This window comes from Trematomus bernacchii, unplaced genomic scaffold (genome assembly GCF_902827165.1).
Source record: "Trematomus bernacchii unplaced genomic scaffold, fTreBer1.1, whole genome shotgun sequence".
Taxonomy (NCBI): Eukaryota; Metazoa; Chordata; class Actinopteri; order Perciformes; family Nototheniidae; genus Trematomus; species Trematomus bernacchii.
In genome coordinates, this window is record NW_022987593.1 from 1266404 (window position 1) to 1282663 (window position 16260).

Here is a 16260-nt window from a genome sequence, read left to right on the forward strand (position 1 = left end):
GATTTACCCCAAAAAGGCTGAGTGGATGACTTGGGAGAACAAATTGGGAGAAATGATCTGCAACCACAAGAGGGGAGAAAAGTTGTAAATCAAAAAATGAATTCAGCACAATATTATATTACATGAAACCGAGAGTCAGCTGATATACAGCTTAATTTACCTGTCACTGTTTGGTTTTGTGTTGTGTTTCTCGTAGATGAGTCCCTTCTCATCAAATGACGGGATTTGAATGGCTTTCTTTGTGATGACAGGTGAAGAGAGGGGCAGAGGAGGAGACACACAGACTGATGGATTTTTGTTTGTTTGTCTGGAGGATGCAGATACTTGAGGGATCAAAGGTGCTGGACGATCAAAAACACTCATTCTGTTGTAAGTTGCGAGGAAAAAGGTTAAAAATAAAGATTGATGGGAGTGTTGAGATTAAACAGGTTTTTTAAATATGTTAAACACAATTATATCTCTTAACATTTTGCACATGTGACAATCTGGTGGATCAAGATACTTTATCATGTAAAACCTCAAAATTAAAAGTACTACATTATAAGAAGGCATTGCATTCAGATGAGTTAAAACACTAAACATATTCAAGTATTAATTAAACAAGATCTTGGCCCCTGTTAGGGTTACCATAATGTGTTTTACTAGATTGTTACCAATGCAATAATAATATCAATGCAATAGTGTGTAGGTGGCAATTTTTGGCTGTAGCTATAAGAGATTGAGCCAGTATTTTCTATTTTAGATACTTGTAAACTATAACAATGCAATTGTGTGTTTTTAAATCAAATCAAATCAAATTTTATTTATATAGCACATTATACAAATACACACAAATACAATTTAATTATGCAAAGTTAGGTGCTACTATATGTACATTTAAACTGCTGTTTCCCTTATGAAGTGTAGTGGGGTAAAGAAGTAGCATATACATATGTAAGTACCTTAAGCTGGTTGTTAAGTACAGCATCTAAATAAATAAACTAAGTTACTTCTAACAATCTGAAAGCATCAGTTATACGGTAGGACTAACCTTAATTCCACTACATAACAAAACTGTACATAAGATTAGTTAAATGAGGGAAACATGCACTAACCTGCTGTCTGAAGCAAACTGTGTTGTTGACACACTCAGTTGGTAAATAAGTCAAAGAGTGCGAGACGGGGAACTCGGCAGTAGGAAGTGGTGGGAGCACAAGTGCCATTCTCTCCATTCCTCGACACTGAAGCTCCAGTGTTTCTCTCCCACTCTGGTCTCTCCTCTTTTCATGGGACGTCTGTGAATGCTCCATGTGCATGGTGTGTTTGCACTGTTCTGTCTCTCTACAATGCAGATCAGCCGTGGGAAAGTCGGCACAATTTAAAATGTACTTAAAAGTGTCATAAGTAAAAGTATTGGGCATCTGATATTATCTAATATCCCATTATAACATTTTAATAGTCATGCATCTAATTGTAAGGACCATTTTACGGTTGTAAAATACAATGTTCTGCTAGACAAATTAGTGTTCTTATTTTCCTCTCTTTTGGACCTCCTACACTTATTTAAATAAAAACAAAATATTTACTCTTTTTGGTGAAACATCCAGCAACATTTTTATGAGCTCATGTGTTTTTAATGTAAACTCTAAATCTGAAAAGTAACTAGTAACTTCAGCTGTCAGATAAATGGTATAAGGCAGCATGACAAAGACATAATCAAGTAAAGTATAGCACATTTAGTAATGTAAATATACTTTCCACCACTGTTGCAGATACACTACACAAACCTAAATATTGGTTTAAAGATATGTTCAACTTCATAATAAAATAAATACATGTAAATCCAAATAATTGAAGATTTAACCATTTTATTAAGCATGAATAAAGGAAGCATATGATCATTTAAAAGAGGGTCGTTACATACCCAACGTTTCCTCACCATGCTGTCAAGTAAACACAATGAAGACACAAGTAATACACTTTGAGCACTGCCAAATAGTACTTTTCTATAATCTTGGTCCATCCAGGATAATCTTGGCACCTTGAATATAATCAGTCATCAATTATTCAATACATATTATTATAATAAAGTTACCCCTAAAACTATTTTGGCATGTTGGCTCTAACAATCCTCATGCTTCTCAGCAGCTGCTGTGCCACCATCACCAGAGAGAGGGTGAGAAACCCTTCCTGCTGCCATCAAACTCATTGCACTTATATCATTCCCTTCACTTATCAAATGCACAATATAGCAAGTAAACTTCATGATTCATGTAAAGTGATTGTCAAATTACAAAACGTATGTAAAAGTTGGCACAAGTATAAGATGGCGTGGAATTTACATCGTCACATTTCTAAAGGGCATCATGTCTCCCATTCACCTCCAAAATCTCATCCTGCATAAAGTCTCCTCCACCTTGTGCATTTCCTCTCTGCTTCACTTTCCCCTGAACTCTACATTAAGGATGTTAGAGATCAGAGAAAAGTTGGAATGATTAGACAGAGCAACTCTCCTCCACCTCTTTCTCTCTCCATCTTTAAGGTGTTGGCTCCCATCCCACGGTGTCCTGGCAGCACCCTGCTGTCCAGATGGCCCTCTTGATCATATCAGGGCATTGCTATCGTCATCCATGCAGTTCACACTGGCCACCAGCGGGTGATGCCGGACTGTTTTGTTGCTCCACTTGTGGGCTTCCTGCAGCCCGGGCTCGAGGAAGTAAAGGCACGCTCCGAAGCCCGCCAGCACCAGGACAGACACCAGCAGGTAGAGGGGCACGAACCAGTCCAAGAAGAGCCACGACATCACTGCTGTCAGAGGGCGGAGGAGGGAGGGGACGAGGAGACATGACAGAGAAAGGGAAGGAAAGGAGGAGTTTTGGGGTTAAAAAAAAAGTAATCCTTCAGGGTGAAATATCACCCAGGACAGACTGCAGCATTATGTTCAGTCATTCACTAGAAAGCCTACCTCATTACAATCACAAGAATCACTACTTCTACCACACTGAGATACAAATAAATCTAATGTGCAAAACACACACAGGTGCTGCACTCTAAAAATAGTGCTCAGTAGTAAATAAAGCCACTGTGCTTATACCTGCAGACGCTGCTGAATCAGCTGCTCTCGGTCTTTAGATGGTATGTGATGAGCAGCAGCCGCGAGTCAAATCAGTCATCAGATAATATCCGGCGCCGCAGCTCTGACTGTTGCATGTGAGACGAGTCAAATCACAGGTGATGCTCTGTGAGAGGCACAAGAGACAGGAGCTGCATGCGGCTTCATCCTCCGAGCTCCTGCCGCTGACGTTCAAGAGGAGGGGTGGGGGTTGCTATGACAACACCCCTGCTGATGGTGGAGAGGATGGAGGGAGTGGGAGGGAAACTTATATAACTATAATCATTTTTTTGGGGGGGGGGGGGGGGGGGGGCCTTCAGATGTCTGTGAATGCTCGCTGCGTAAAATCGATTCCACTCCATTTAACAGCAAGGCCATCACACAGTTTATGTGACATTGAGAAAGAGAGGGGCGATTTTTGTGTGAGCTGCACCTCTAATATCTGCTCTGACTGACGGCGGCTGCAGGGTTTTATGTAGTCACTGAGGGAAGAGCTGGGAATAAGATTTAGTTTTTTGTCCTGCTGGCTGCAACACAAAAGCTGAACACAGACAGGATTGGCCTACATAATGAGAAGTTGTCAGAGGGTGACATCTCCTTTAATGACTGCCATGTTTAGCTCACACAAGCGTTAGGTTTATGAGAACCAGCCAAGTTTCATAGATCAGCTTCAAATTAAATAATGACGTCCCGGCTGCATAAATTATATAAAGAAATAAAACATATTTTGAACAGTGTAGGATTGTATATACAGTATAGAGCTTGGTCAAACTATTCTTTGTCCTAAAGATGATCTGGAGCTGGTTCTTGGTTTGATTTAAGTGAGGGAGTGTGTGTGTGTGTGTGTGTGTGTGTGTGTGTGTGTGTGTGTGTGTATGCGTGCGTGCGTGCGTGCGTGCGTGCTTGCGTGCGTGCGTGCGTGCGTGCGTGCGTGCGTATGTTTGTGTACTATGCCGGCAGATGCTGAGAGAACACTTTAGTCCGCAGGAAGTCAGAAACAAGTGGAGCGACAACTTCAGGATCATTGAGATGGACGTGATGGTCGCCAGCTACCGTAACCACTGTGTGCTGCAAGACAGAAGAAAATGAATCTTTGAATAAGAAGCATGCAAAAGTAGAAATGCAAGTTTTTCTGTGTTTTTGTTATTATACCTTTTTTTTAAAGTTAACTGAGGAAGATCTTTTTGCTCGTGTTTGACCTTCATTACTTGTTGGTGAATTTGTGATACCATTTTATGTGTACATATTGTACATTTTGCATAGTATGAAACATATGACAATATTTGAAATAACGTTTTAATTTAAGCTAATATCAATGTCTCTAACTGACATTGAGAATTCAAGCTATCTCCATTTTTTGTTTTGTCAATACATTAAATATATTTCAATGCAAAACAATGAAAACAATAAAGGAATCTCATCTGGTGAGTGAACCCTTTTTGCACTTCTATAAATATTTCTGTTTATTCTGAGACATTGAGCTTGTACTATGTTGCTACTTTTAGATCTGTGCTGCTGCCTGCCCCAATAGATTTAACAGATCAACACAGACACAGACATTGTTTAAAGCACTGTCTTGTTTTAGGGTGTCACAGTCACACACATCAATGTTATGAATGCAGCTTAGTGACTTTGCTTCAAATGGATGAGTACTACCGTTTTTAGCCTTAACACTCCAGGTACTACAATGGTTCAAAATACGATGTTTTCCTGCATGTATTTGGAGATTATTTCTCCAAGATTCAAACTCACATTTCTGTCATGATATCCTTGGAGAAGTTTAGAGGCAAATCTCCTTGGGTATAATTCTGGACCAGTAGTTGCACCAAAGCCTTTGTCTCCTCTGAAAAAAAGAAGATTTTAACAGGTTAAATTCATTTTTTATGAATATACAATCATTTACTAAGACCCATATCAGTGTAGTGATCAATATCTTACAGAACAACTAGAACAGAGGCTTGAATCCTCGACTGTATCTCCAGACTCTGCTCCAAGCTGATGCGCACTATATTTTTCTGGAAACATAAAATAAAGCACAGCTACTGTACAAGCTGAATGCTAAACCTCTGTTGTAGAAAATACAAGTTTACAGATAGTAGGAGGGGAATGTGGGGGGAAGGATTGGGAGGTGTAAAGTGACTCACAAAATTAATTTGCGGGTCTCTTGAGAACACAAACCCTGCAGAAGAGAAACACATTCAGCAGATGTTAGAAACCAAAATGAGATGATTCCTCTGTTAGAGGAGAGGGAAAGATAAACACATACCTCCTTCACCCTGAACGAGACCTCGCTCTAAGAGGGTGTGCACCGACCGTTCAGACAGAGTCGGGTTTGCAGCCAGCAACCTGAAGTAAATAAAACACTTAAGCCAACAGCTGACTTTAGGAGAATACTAAAACTCTAACAGACAGATTTGATTATTGTTTGGTTTTATCTTTCTGTTTTAGAATTACACACCTACTACATTTTTGGAAAGATAGAAATTGATGCTGCAGAATGCGATACATCGTCTCTTTTTACTCCAAACCAGGTTCTTCCTTGGTCAAAATCTAGCGCCTACTTTACCCACAATGCAACATAGACATTCTGGTCTGAGATTCAGATTGATTCTATCCAAATATATTTTAAGTAGCAGCTTTTATTGATGAGGATTGGGTGACATGTGGTCACGAAGTACACTTCTTCTCAGCTCCATACCCTCAGATTTGACTTTTTCTCTTAACCTGAGATACTTAAGGGTTAACATTTTGGAGTCTCACCATGCTTTATACAACGTATTATAACATATGCATTATAACTCCCCTACATCCAACTCTAATGTGTGTGAGTTTCCCTTTAAAACACACTTCAGATCAGTGCAAAACATCCCACACGAATGGGTGATTATTAAATAAAAATGTGTCATGAACTGGAGTGATGTAGTACCTCTCAGCTGCCTTCTCATACGTGTAAACTCTTTTCTTCTCTTCCGTCTTTTTCTCATACTGAAGCATCTCATCCATCCCCTGTCGCATCACTTTGGGTATTTCTTTCTGCGGGAAAAAGACACAAAACTACTGACTGCAGTGTAATATGAAAATAAATGGGGTATAATGTAATACCACTGCTGCAATCACAGACATTTTAATATTTTAATTGACCTCAAAGGCTAGTCAACAACTCTATAGGTAGAACAAAAACTTGATTACTTGATCTGTAGGTAAGAATCCATACGCGTCCAGCAGTATAAAGGCATCTACCATCTCAGGATACAGTGCACTGAACTGTGGAAAACACAATATTGGCCAAGCAAGAAAACACTGTACAATATTATATGAAACCAGTGATAATGTATGCTCTTAATTACCAATGCAGCGATGTTGCCACCTGTAAGACAGGGAACAAATAATAATTCTCAAAGTTAAAGACAAGTACATTACTTGTTGATGAAAGAAAAAAACACTCATTTGGGAAGCTAGAGATATTCAATGTTTTTTATTTTTTTTAAAGTGTCTTAAAGGTCCCATGTCATGCTTTTCCGGTTATTACCTGTCCCCTTGTGTGTTATGAAGGTTTTTATGCATGTAAACGGTCTGCAGAGTCAAAACCCCTCAAAGTACACCCTGTAGGGAGTAAAACTCTAACACAGAAAAGACCTCCCCAAAACGCCTCGTTGGAGATTTCTCATTTTCTTCCTGGGTACTGTGACGTGTGAATACCCAGAGGCCACACCCTCTGCCAGCATTTCACGAAACAAAGCTTCACAAACCTTTCAGCGATTCATGCCGGATATGTACAGCGTAGGGCACTGAAGAACGATGCTGTTCCTACTTTGTTTGGACCAGCGGGAGATTCGGGTACACAACCTGTAAGTATTCATTGTTGTTTGTGTATTTGTTTAAAACAAACAAGGTATCTACCACGACTGTTTAAATGGGTAAACGTTTTTCGGGCTACTAGGTTGGGATCGCGGGCTACTAGGTTGGGATCGCGGAGAAATGCTCTCCGCAGACCCATTCTCACAGCGTTATAAACCTTTTTCTTACTCAATATCAAGCCACACTTATTGTTTTTACTTCGGCTGTGAGTGTTTGTGTGTGCTCAGGATGAATTTCGCTTGTTCTCGCTGTATCGCCGAGAGGCTCGTTGCTGCGATCTGCTCCGCTCCTCGCAGCAGATCGCAGCAACGAGCCTCTCAACGTCCCGACCAATCAGAGCACACTGGGCTCACAGGGAGGGGGGGGGGCAGGAGCTCCAACAAGCCGTTTAGGACAGAGAGTGAATACCTGAGGCCTGTACTACGAAGCTGGTTCAACTTAACCTGGATATGTTGGAGTTAGCCGGTTGGCGTAATCCAAAACATACGCGCTGGCGCTAAGCTGTACTACGACGCTGGATATCAAGTGGATCGCTCAAGCCGCCGTGTCCTATCTAGTTAGGTGCGCGTTCACATGAAAGGGGTGGTATTTGGAGCATTCGACCAATCTCAAACACGGAGAAGCGTACTGACAGCGCAGCGTCATACTTCCTGAATGAAAAGTGAACTTTAATATTAGTCAAATATGAGGAAGTTAAACTTTAAACATCCATGACTTAAACACTTTTTCCAGGATAAAAGCCACATAGCTGCACCTGCAAGGTGAATACAGCTGGTAAAAGAAAAAGTGTTTGAATGCGTACATTAACAGGTTTATGAAATCACTGCCCCGTCCAAGACACGATCTGACTTTAATTAGGAGAATTTGACTCGAGTGTTTCGTCAATTTAATGTGTTGCTTAAAATAATACTTCTGCATACAGTATGTGACACTGTGAGTGTTGCACGGCCAGATACGGCTCAAGAAGCTGACTCAAATAAGGAAATATATGATACATTATGATGTGATATGATATGAATGATAATGGGACACATCTACGTCTGCACTCACAGTGCCGCGGACTGTACTTAATGTTACTCTGATCCGGTTACTTATGTCGTGGCAGATATTTAAGTAAGCTTTCTTAACGCTAATGTTATAATAGTCAGATTGCTCTGAAGATGGGAAGGGATATTCTATTAATTTTCACGTTCACACAGTCAGTTGATTTTGGCCGGTCGTCTTTCCTGCAACGGCAGTTTAAACTGTATTTCCTTTCTCCTCCTGTCATATGAATTGATCGCTTTAAACTCCGCACACGGAGCTCTGATTGGTCAGCAGGCAGTGCTTTCACTGAGTTGATCTCTTAGCCTGCCACCTAACCTGCTCCGGAGCAGGTTTGCCGCTCAGCATAAGTTACCATGGAAATCTAGCCTGCTAAAAAGAGAACCAGCGTCGTAGGACCGGAAAGCCCGAGATTTCCCTGAATTTAGCCGGCTAAGCGAAAATCCAGCTTCGTAGTACAGGCCTCTGGTGAATACACATACTATACAGAGATGCTGTATGAGAAACCAATGTGAGTTTGGAAAATTGCACAATATAAATCTATTTTAGTAGACCTCAAGAATGGAATTATGATCAGTAGAAATGGCCATGACATGGGACCTTTAAATGTATAATAAATCCCCCAAATAGTTGATTATACATTGATTTTCTCCTGACTTATGGATGAAATCACTTGTTCCAGCACTGTTATCAACTCAAGAAACAACACTATAATTACACCCAAATGGTAGATTTAATCAATTGGACCAGATTTAGAACAACTTTAAAACAAAACGTTTCATTATAGAAGAGGAGACATTGTTGCCCTTGCATTTGTTGTTTTATGGAAGCAGAAGATGTGAAAATGCACAGTGGCATGTTTGTTTTGCTGCACTCACCCATACTGTGGCCGATGATGGTGAATGTTGTCCACTGGAGGCCTGTGGGAGTTATTTAATGAAAGCACATCTGATTAAATCCAGTGTAACTTACGGCTGTACTTTTGTTGCAGAGATGCACCAGAGTCCTGCAGAGATCCAACATCTTGATCTTATTTAAGTGAAGCTAATGGATAAAAAGATTGTTCAAATTATTGAGCTCACACACCGTCAACGATTCTGCGTACATCAGCCACGTTAGCAGGAAACGTGTAGAGAACTCCAGCGGGACGATGAGAGGACAAACCGTGGCCGGCCAGGTCCACCGCCACATATCTGCACTCTGACAGGAAGTAGAAAGGGAAATACAATTATTAAAAACTACAAACAACCTGGAAATCACACAGGCTTCAGGCTTGCATTCTAATACCTTTTGGTCCCATTAGAATCAGTTTAACCCATTGGACCCATTAGAATCAGTTTAACCCATTGGACCCATTAGAATCAGTTTAACTTTGTCTAGTGCTAATTAGCTAATGCTAGCATCATAGACTGTATATGTAAAGGTTAGCATGCTACTAATAAGCTCAAAAAATGTTGAACAGTGTAAACATTATACACGCTTAACATCAGCATGTTAGAATTTTCATTTTGAGACCGACATTAGCATTTAGCTCAAAGTAAAATCACACAGAGCTGCTAGCATGACTGCAGGACTCTTAAGCCGTGAACCGGATCCACACTTCTACAGCATTATGTATACACCAGTATACTTTTGAATAGTAGTTCATATTCAAAAATATGACAATACTTTCAAATGTTTTTCCCTTACAGAAAAGTATGTGTCCCCTTTTTTTGAAAGATGCCAAACAGACACAAAATGTTTTACCACCTCTTTCTAACTGCTCATCGTTTGACTTGGTGCCTTGTGGGAGAAAATGATGCAGCACACTCAAAAAGTCGACTGTATGTATGCTCTCTACTTTGAGTGCACTTTAACATCACAGCAGAGATTGTTCGTATTTATAAACACCTGGGCACAATCACCCAAAAAGACACTCGAGAGCTCAACAAAGACTGTTTTTACTGAGGAATCTAAGCTCTTTTTATGATGACAAACGGTAGTGATTTAGTTGTATAGATCTTTTACTCAACATCTGTTCTAACATTCATATTGATCTACTGGTTTGGGAGTATTAAGGTGAGAAGTAAGACAAAGCTGAAGCACACATTCTGAGCCTAAGTACAGCAGCTTCAGGCTCCGTTATTGTTAGAGCATTTGCTACTGTGAACAAAGCTCATCAATAATATTTGCATGTTACACATCTATTAGTGTTTACTCAATGCACTTAGAAAACTTGATGTGTGCTTTTACTTATTGTTGATAGTGTGTTGGTTGCCGTCGTATGTACAGCATTCATTTCAAGTTTTCCGGACCTACAGGACACTTTTCTAATGTGAACACACATATAAACCTGGAAATATGAGTCTAACAGACAGAGAGGACACAGCAGGAAAAGTAACAGAATATCTAACAAAAGAAGATGGACACATTTGGGGAATGAGAACGGGGAGCAGGAGGTCAGGTGACTGCAGGGCTATTTGTGGACAGGTACAACTAATCAGTAGGGGGGCAAACACACAAAGGCAGGAAGTTAAGTGATCTGGAACGAGGGGGGAGATGAATAAAACAGGAAGCCCAAAACAAGAATGAAAGACATGAAACAGGAGACATCACCTTGGAGCAAAGTAAACTCAGCGGGACATTTGGATTAAGATCAACTAAGTCTTGTCAAAATGGGAGTTACTTGTATCTAGTCCGTCATAGTTTACCTTTGGGTAGAAGGGGGATGAGGGTGTTAAATGTGCCACAGTTGTCAGCCCAGCCGTGCAGGCAAAGCACAGGACGACCATGTTCAGGACCCCAAGCTCTCCCTCTGATTTCCCCCCATGGCACCGGGATAGAGAGCTCTGAAACTGACACATTAAACAACAATGCATCTCCTCAGACAACAGCAACAACAGCAACAACAGCAACAAGGATCAGTCAATCTATAAACTAGATTAAACTACAGGGTTGAACTGAGTCCATGTCACCTGGAAAGGGTCAATGTTGCTACACTTGTGTTGGGTCATTTAGAATCAAATACCTTCTGGTTTCACTGTAGATGACATCTCAGCAACTGTTGATCTGGAGTTTATGTCTCTGAAAGTGAAAAATAGCTGAACATTCACAACGCTTCAAACTATTCTGAAATGTCTGTTTAACAAATGAAACATGAAGGAAAACTCTGACCTTTGGAACCTAAACATAAATATTTTCTGCAACCAGTGATTTCATTGGACGTTCATAAGGACGGGCTGCTGTTCTGGCCAATCATTATACACTGCTGAGTCGGGTCTTACCTGAAAGGTGACTACTCTCTGCTGTGTGTCTTTTGTTCCCTCAGTAATGGCTGTCAGGCAGTCTGCTGCAAGGACAATACCACTGGGAACTGTACCTGCTGAGAAACCCCCATTCACACTTTTTGTTCTGTGATAAGAATTATTTTTGGACATTGCCCTCCCTGTTAAGCCCCAAGCCTGTTTTTCAGGTCTCAGGCTCGAAAATGACATTTCCAGAACAAATGACCATAACTACACTTCTAAAAGGGGAACATTAATCATCTTTTTTCTCAAAGTAATGATAAACCTGTGAGTTGGATGTAGAAAAGTCAGAATCAATATAGATGTTTTTTATTTTAAAGAAAATTCAGATTGAACATAGTAAAAAACTGTAAATTATAGTGTCCGTCCAGAAATTATTTTTTACTTATAGTGAAAACTACCCTTGGATGATGAGTTAGTAGACTAAAAGCTTTAGGAATCCAAAGTACAACATATAATAAGTACCCTGTATCAAGATTGATGCAAAACAAGTGACATTTGACATTTTTAGAGAGGTTTAGCAAAAAAAACTCCACCTCTGTGGTCATTTGGGTGGAAATGGGCGTTTTTGCCGTTTCTCTGGAACCCATTGGTCGATTTTGATGATTGACATCTCTTTTAAACCGTTAGAGCCAATAGAATCAAAGGGGAATTTCCACATACACACCACCGTTACCATTGAGAAGTGGGGGCTATGCGCACGCAGTTTGCCGAAAGCGAAACCTATCTTACGCTCTGAAATCTGAACATTTAAACATTTAAAATAGGTTTATTGCTAATGGATTATCAGAAATAATTTCAAAGTGACACAGACACATTGGATTAACCTATGGATTAACCTTCAGCAGCGTATTTATCGTTTTAATGCCATTGAAGACAACTTTTGATTAGACAACAACAGAGGTAAGACATATTGCCGTGTTGGCTACCTAATGCCACGTGTTGTGATGTCTGTGTTTGTTTATAATGTCGCGAGTTCTAATCATGGAGTGATTATATAGATACCTATCGATTCTGTGTATTCTCACGATGCTAATCGATATGTTGGATGTGCAGTTACGATAAGTAATAAGGGTGTTATACCGTGTTTTCTGTGCTAACGGCGTGACCATTTTTTCGCTCAGGGCTAATTCAGAGGCTCAGCGTTAGCCTTGTGTTTTTTTTTGGTAAAAATAAATAAATTATCAGGTAGCTGAGTTTCTTCCCGTTACATGGATATGAAACATTCATAGTTTATTAAATCTTAAGAAGCCCTCAGACACTGTTGCTTGCAGATGTTGTGGTTTCGCCCTCTTCGGCGGGTCCGTGGGGCTTAAGAGGGCAGCCTCAACATGTTTGGCCAATCAGACAATTTAGAGAAAATCAAAAGCATTGTTTAAAAAAACACTCAAATGTGTCACAATACAACAATTTGGAAAAACAAAAACTAGAAGTTTCAAAAGGAATAATGTCACATCAGAAAGAAATTCTTTTTTAAATGTATTTTATTGTATGTTTTATTGTAAATCACACTGTGCTTTTATAAACTATACAATATTACTTAAGTACACCAGTGTATTTGTAGTTTATAACTTGTGCTGTCTGTTGATTGACTGGGACAACACTTTGGTGCGCAGGAAGTCAGAAACAAATGGAGCGATGACTTGAGGATTATTCAGATGAACGTGATGATCGCCTGGTACCCTAACAACCGTGTGCTGAAACCCACAGAAACAGAGAGGGATATGAAACTTCTGGTACAAAGAACAAAAAGCCACTAAGATGTTTAAATAATCAAGTAAAACCACTTCAAATTGATTGTAATTTAATTCCACCTCAAGTTGGAAACTCACGTTTCTGTTCTTTAAACCTTCGAGGAGTGCTGAGGTAAATTTTCTTTGAGCTGGTTCAGAGAGTATTTTATCAAAGCCTTTATCCGTCCTGGAGGAAAAGATTTTGAACAAACAATGTGAGAATGGACCATATACTGTAGCATTATCTATTGTTAGAGAGCTATGGCAGACTAAAATGAGTGACTTGTATACTTTTTTTAAAACACATAATTGGGGCAGGGACATGATTTCCTCATTTAAAGCTGTATTTCTGTTCAGGCCATTAGCTAACATTTGTCAGTGATTATAAATGTGTGTCTTACGTCACAATGTGATACTACAGGTGTAACATTATAATACAAACATTTATTTCAGTATAGTGATCAATATCTTACAGAACAGCTAGAACAGAGGCTTGAATCCTCGACTGTATCTCCAGACTCTGCTCCAAGCTGATGCGCACAATATTTTTCTGAAAACATAAACACAGCTACTGTAAAAGCTGAATACTAAACCTCTGTTGTAAAAAAAGCAAGTGAACAGAGGAGAGGTGATTTTAGGGGAAGGTTAAAAGTGACATACAAAATTAATTCGCAGGTCTCTGGAGAAGGCAAACCCTGAAGAAGAGAAACACATTCAGAAGATGAAACCAAAGTGAGAATATTCCTCTGTTAGAAGAGGGGAAGAGATAAAGACGTACCTCCTTCAACCTGAACGAGACCTCGCTCTAGGAGGATGTGCACCGACCGTTCAGACAGTGTCGGGTTTGCAGCCAGCAACCTGAAATAAATAAAATACGTTAGCAATCAGCATTAAAATAAGATGAGACAAAATTATTAGTAATCTGTAAAGTGATACCTTTCAACTGCCTTCTCGTACGTGTAAACTCTCCTCTTCTCCTCTTCTGTCTTTTTTTCAAACTGTAGTATTTGATCCATCCCCTGCCTCGTCACTTTGCATATTTCTTTCTGGAGGCAATAAGCAAGATATGTTTAACTGTTATATGAGATGAAGTACATTTATATCAATGACTTGAAAATTGTTCAACAGTTTTCCACATTTTTCAGGACACGTAGGAATTGCAAACTCTAATAGAGTTCAAGAAGACTAAACAAAAAGAAGAAAAACACAAAGCCACTGGTCATTATGCCCTGGCAACACAAACCATTAAAGATTTACAGTGAGTGTAATCTGGTAAGTAAACAAAGATTATTACTGAATCTGTAGGTAGTATTCCGTAATTGTCCAGAAGCACAAGAGCATCCACCATCTCAGGATACAGTGCACTGAACTGTAGAAGACACAATTTAGACCATATGGTTATAGCATGTTCAAAATCAGGCCTAATTAATCTTTGTGTGTTATGAATAAAAGAGGAAAGAGATTACACAATACTCACCATTCCAGCAACGTCCCCACCTGTAATTAAAGAGAAACCGCACGTGATTTGCAATTTAAATGACTTTGTAGCATAGCAACTCAGATTAGGAAAAATTCTGCTCAATTGGTGGACTCACCCATACTGTGGCCGATGACGGATAATTTCCTCAGCTGCAGCGCTGTGGGAGTTAATTTCACAGATCATCAACCAGGTTCAGTATCTCATGAAAGAGCATCGAGAGTCGCCATAAGTCCCTCTGTGGTTTAATTATATGCATAAATATGTTCCCACGCACCATCAGTGACTCTGAGTACGTCCGTCACGTACTCCGGTAAAGAGTAGAAATCTCCAGGAGGGCGATGTGATGACAGACCGTGACCCACCAGATCCACCGCAATGTATCTGAACTCTGAGGAGAGAAGAGATGAGACTATTTTAAACAACAATGACCTGTGATTTCACTTGGACTTGTGCCTTTTGACTTGAAATATGTGATAACTGACCCCAACCCCATAGTTTAAAAAGTATATGACATATTGCATGCAGTAATGAAAGGGCAGCTGCAGTTTGTATTAAAAGGAAAAAATATGTGATTTGGAGCGTAGCCTTGGTTTGAAAGAGTACAGCAGCTTCCAATGAAGTAGGAATACAAAACCATGATGAACTAACGTTATCTAACTGAGGGGCCGTTGAAAAATTCATACCAAAGATAATTTTGTTAGCATACCAAAACTATACAGTGGTTAACAAAAAACGAATTGCACTATACAAAATGTGCATACTGCATGCAGTGTGGACTAAGTACTTTATCCTTATATGGCATCTTGAACTTTGATCCTCTTTCTCATATCTGCTGTGGAAAGGATTGTTGGTCAGAACAGTTACACAGCATTCTGGCTTGCGCAATGCAAAATGTGCAGTACATATACTTCAAATGGTATGGTAGTATCATGGATGTATAATAAGGGTAGTATGGGTATTCAAAAGTAGGGGTTGATTGTGACTTGCATAACAATGGCCTGGTCCCACCTCTGCTCACTGCACAGTAGTAGTGTGTTACCTTTGGGAAGAAGGGGAATGAGGGTTTTGAATGCACCACAGTTGTCAGCCCAGCCGTGCAGGCAGAGCACAGGACGACCATGTTCAGGACCCCAAACTCTCCCTCTGATCTCCCCCCATGGCACCGGGACACAGAGCTCTGAAACTGAAACATTAAACAACGAAATAACTCATAGAGCAGTTTTAAAACGAGACTGCCAGATTCTTACAGACAGAAAAATCAAACCGTTTACGACTTTTAGCAACAGTATTGTGTATTAGTATTGTATTAGTCAGCCAAGCGAGGAAGCGAGGAATTTGTTTATCAATTTGTGAAAGAAAGTCTGCAGCCCATGCACACAGATTTGACGGATAGGAGAAACTTACTTTACACTAAAAATACTAACAATAACATCCAAAGAAAGAACGTTTTGATTTGTAAACAAAGCATATGAGTATCAATACCTCACACTGTAGATTACACAATTTATCAAAGTGTCCTTCTAGACTGAATTTGTTTACCTTCTGCAGCCATTGTAATTAAAGCTGCAGTGTCTAATGCCACATCAACTTCGCAAAAGTATTTAACATAACAAACAAAACGTGACGTCAGAACCAACTTCCGTGTTGTCTGGTGGCTGCACTGAACTTTGTCCCCCTCAGTTTTGTCTTTCAGGCTATTTATACAATGAGAGATGCATCTAACTACTTATAGACTTTTTGGACAGTATGCATTGAAAGGTAAATAGACTG

The 16260-nt window shown here is 39.8% G+C and overlaps 2 protein-coding genes and 1 long non-coding RNA gene across 3 annotated transcripts; all 3 read right to left on the minus strand.

Moving 5' to 3' along the window:
• Positions 1-1827: 1827 nt before the first annotated feature.
• On the minus strand, positions 1828-3390 carry LOC117482319. The gene is made up of 2 exons (XR_004555855.1): positions 3074-3390; positions 1828-2787 (listed from the first exon to the last, which is right to left on the minus strand). It is a non-coding gene; the product is annotated as an uncharacterized LOC117482319 (long non-coding RNA).
• Positions 3391-3401: 11 nt separating this feature from the next.
• On the minus strand, positions 3402-11225 carry LOC117482317 (serine hydrolase-like protein). Its single transcript, XM_034130408.1, has 12 exons — positions 11147-11225; positions 11001-11056; positions 10684-10827; positions 9080-9193; positions 8872-8913; positions 6439-6458; positions 6281-6355; positions 6018-6124; positions 5358-5437; positions 5030-5270; positions 4844-4934; positions 3402-4159 (listed from the first exon to the last, which is right to left on the minus strand). The coding sequence occupies exons 1-10, from the start codon at positions 11161-11163 to the stop codon at positions 5131-5133; spliced, it is 795 nt and encodes a 264-aa protein (XP_033986299.1). The 5' UTR covers positions 11164-11225; the 3' UTR covers positions 3402-4159; positions 4844-4934; positions 5030-5130.
• A 1518-nt stretch (positions 11226-12743) lies between these two features.
• Positions 12744-16109, minus strand: LOC117482320 (serine hydrolase-like protein). Its single transcript, XM_034130409.1, has 12 exons — positions 16030-16109; positions 15530-15673; positions 14765-14878; positions 14606-14647; positions 14488-14507; positions 14305-14379; positions 13947-14056; positions 13789-13868; positions 13671-13705; positions 13484-13560; positions 13110-13197; positions 12744-12974 (listed from the first exon to the last, which is right to left on the minus strand). The coding sequence occupies exons 1-12, from the start codon at positions 16040-16042 to the stop codon at positions 12843-12845; spliced, it is 930 nt and encodes a 309-aa protein (XP_033986300.1). The 5' UTR covers positions 16043-16109; the 3' UTR covers positions 12744-12842.
• Between the last annotated feature and the right edge of the window lie 151 nt (positions 16110-16260).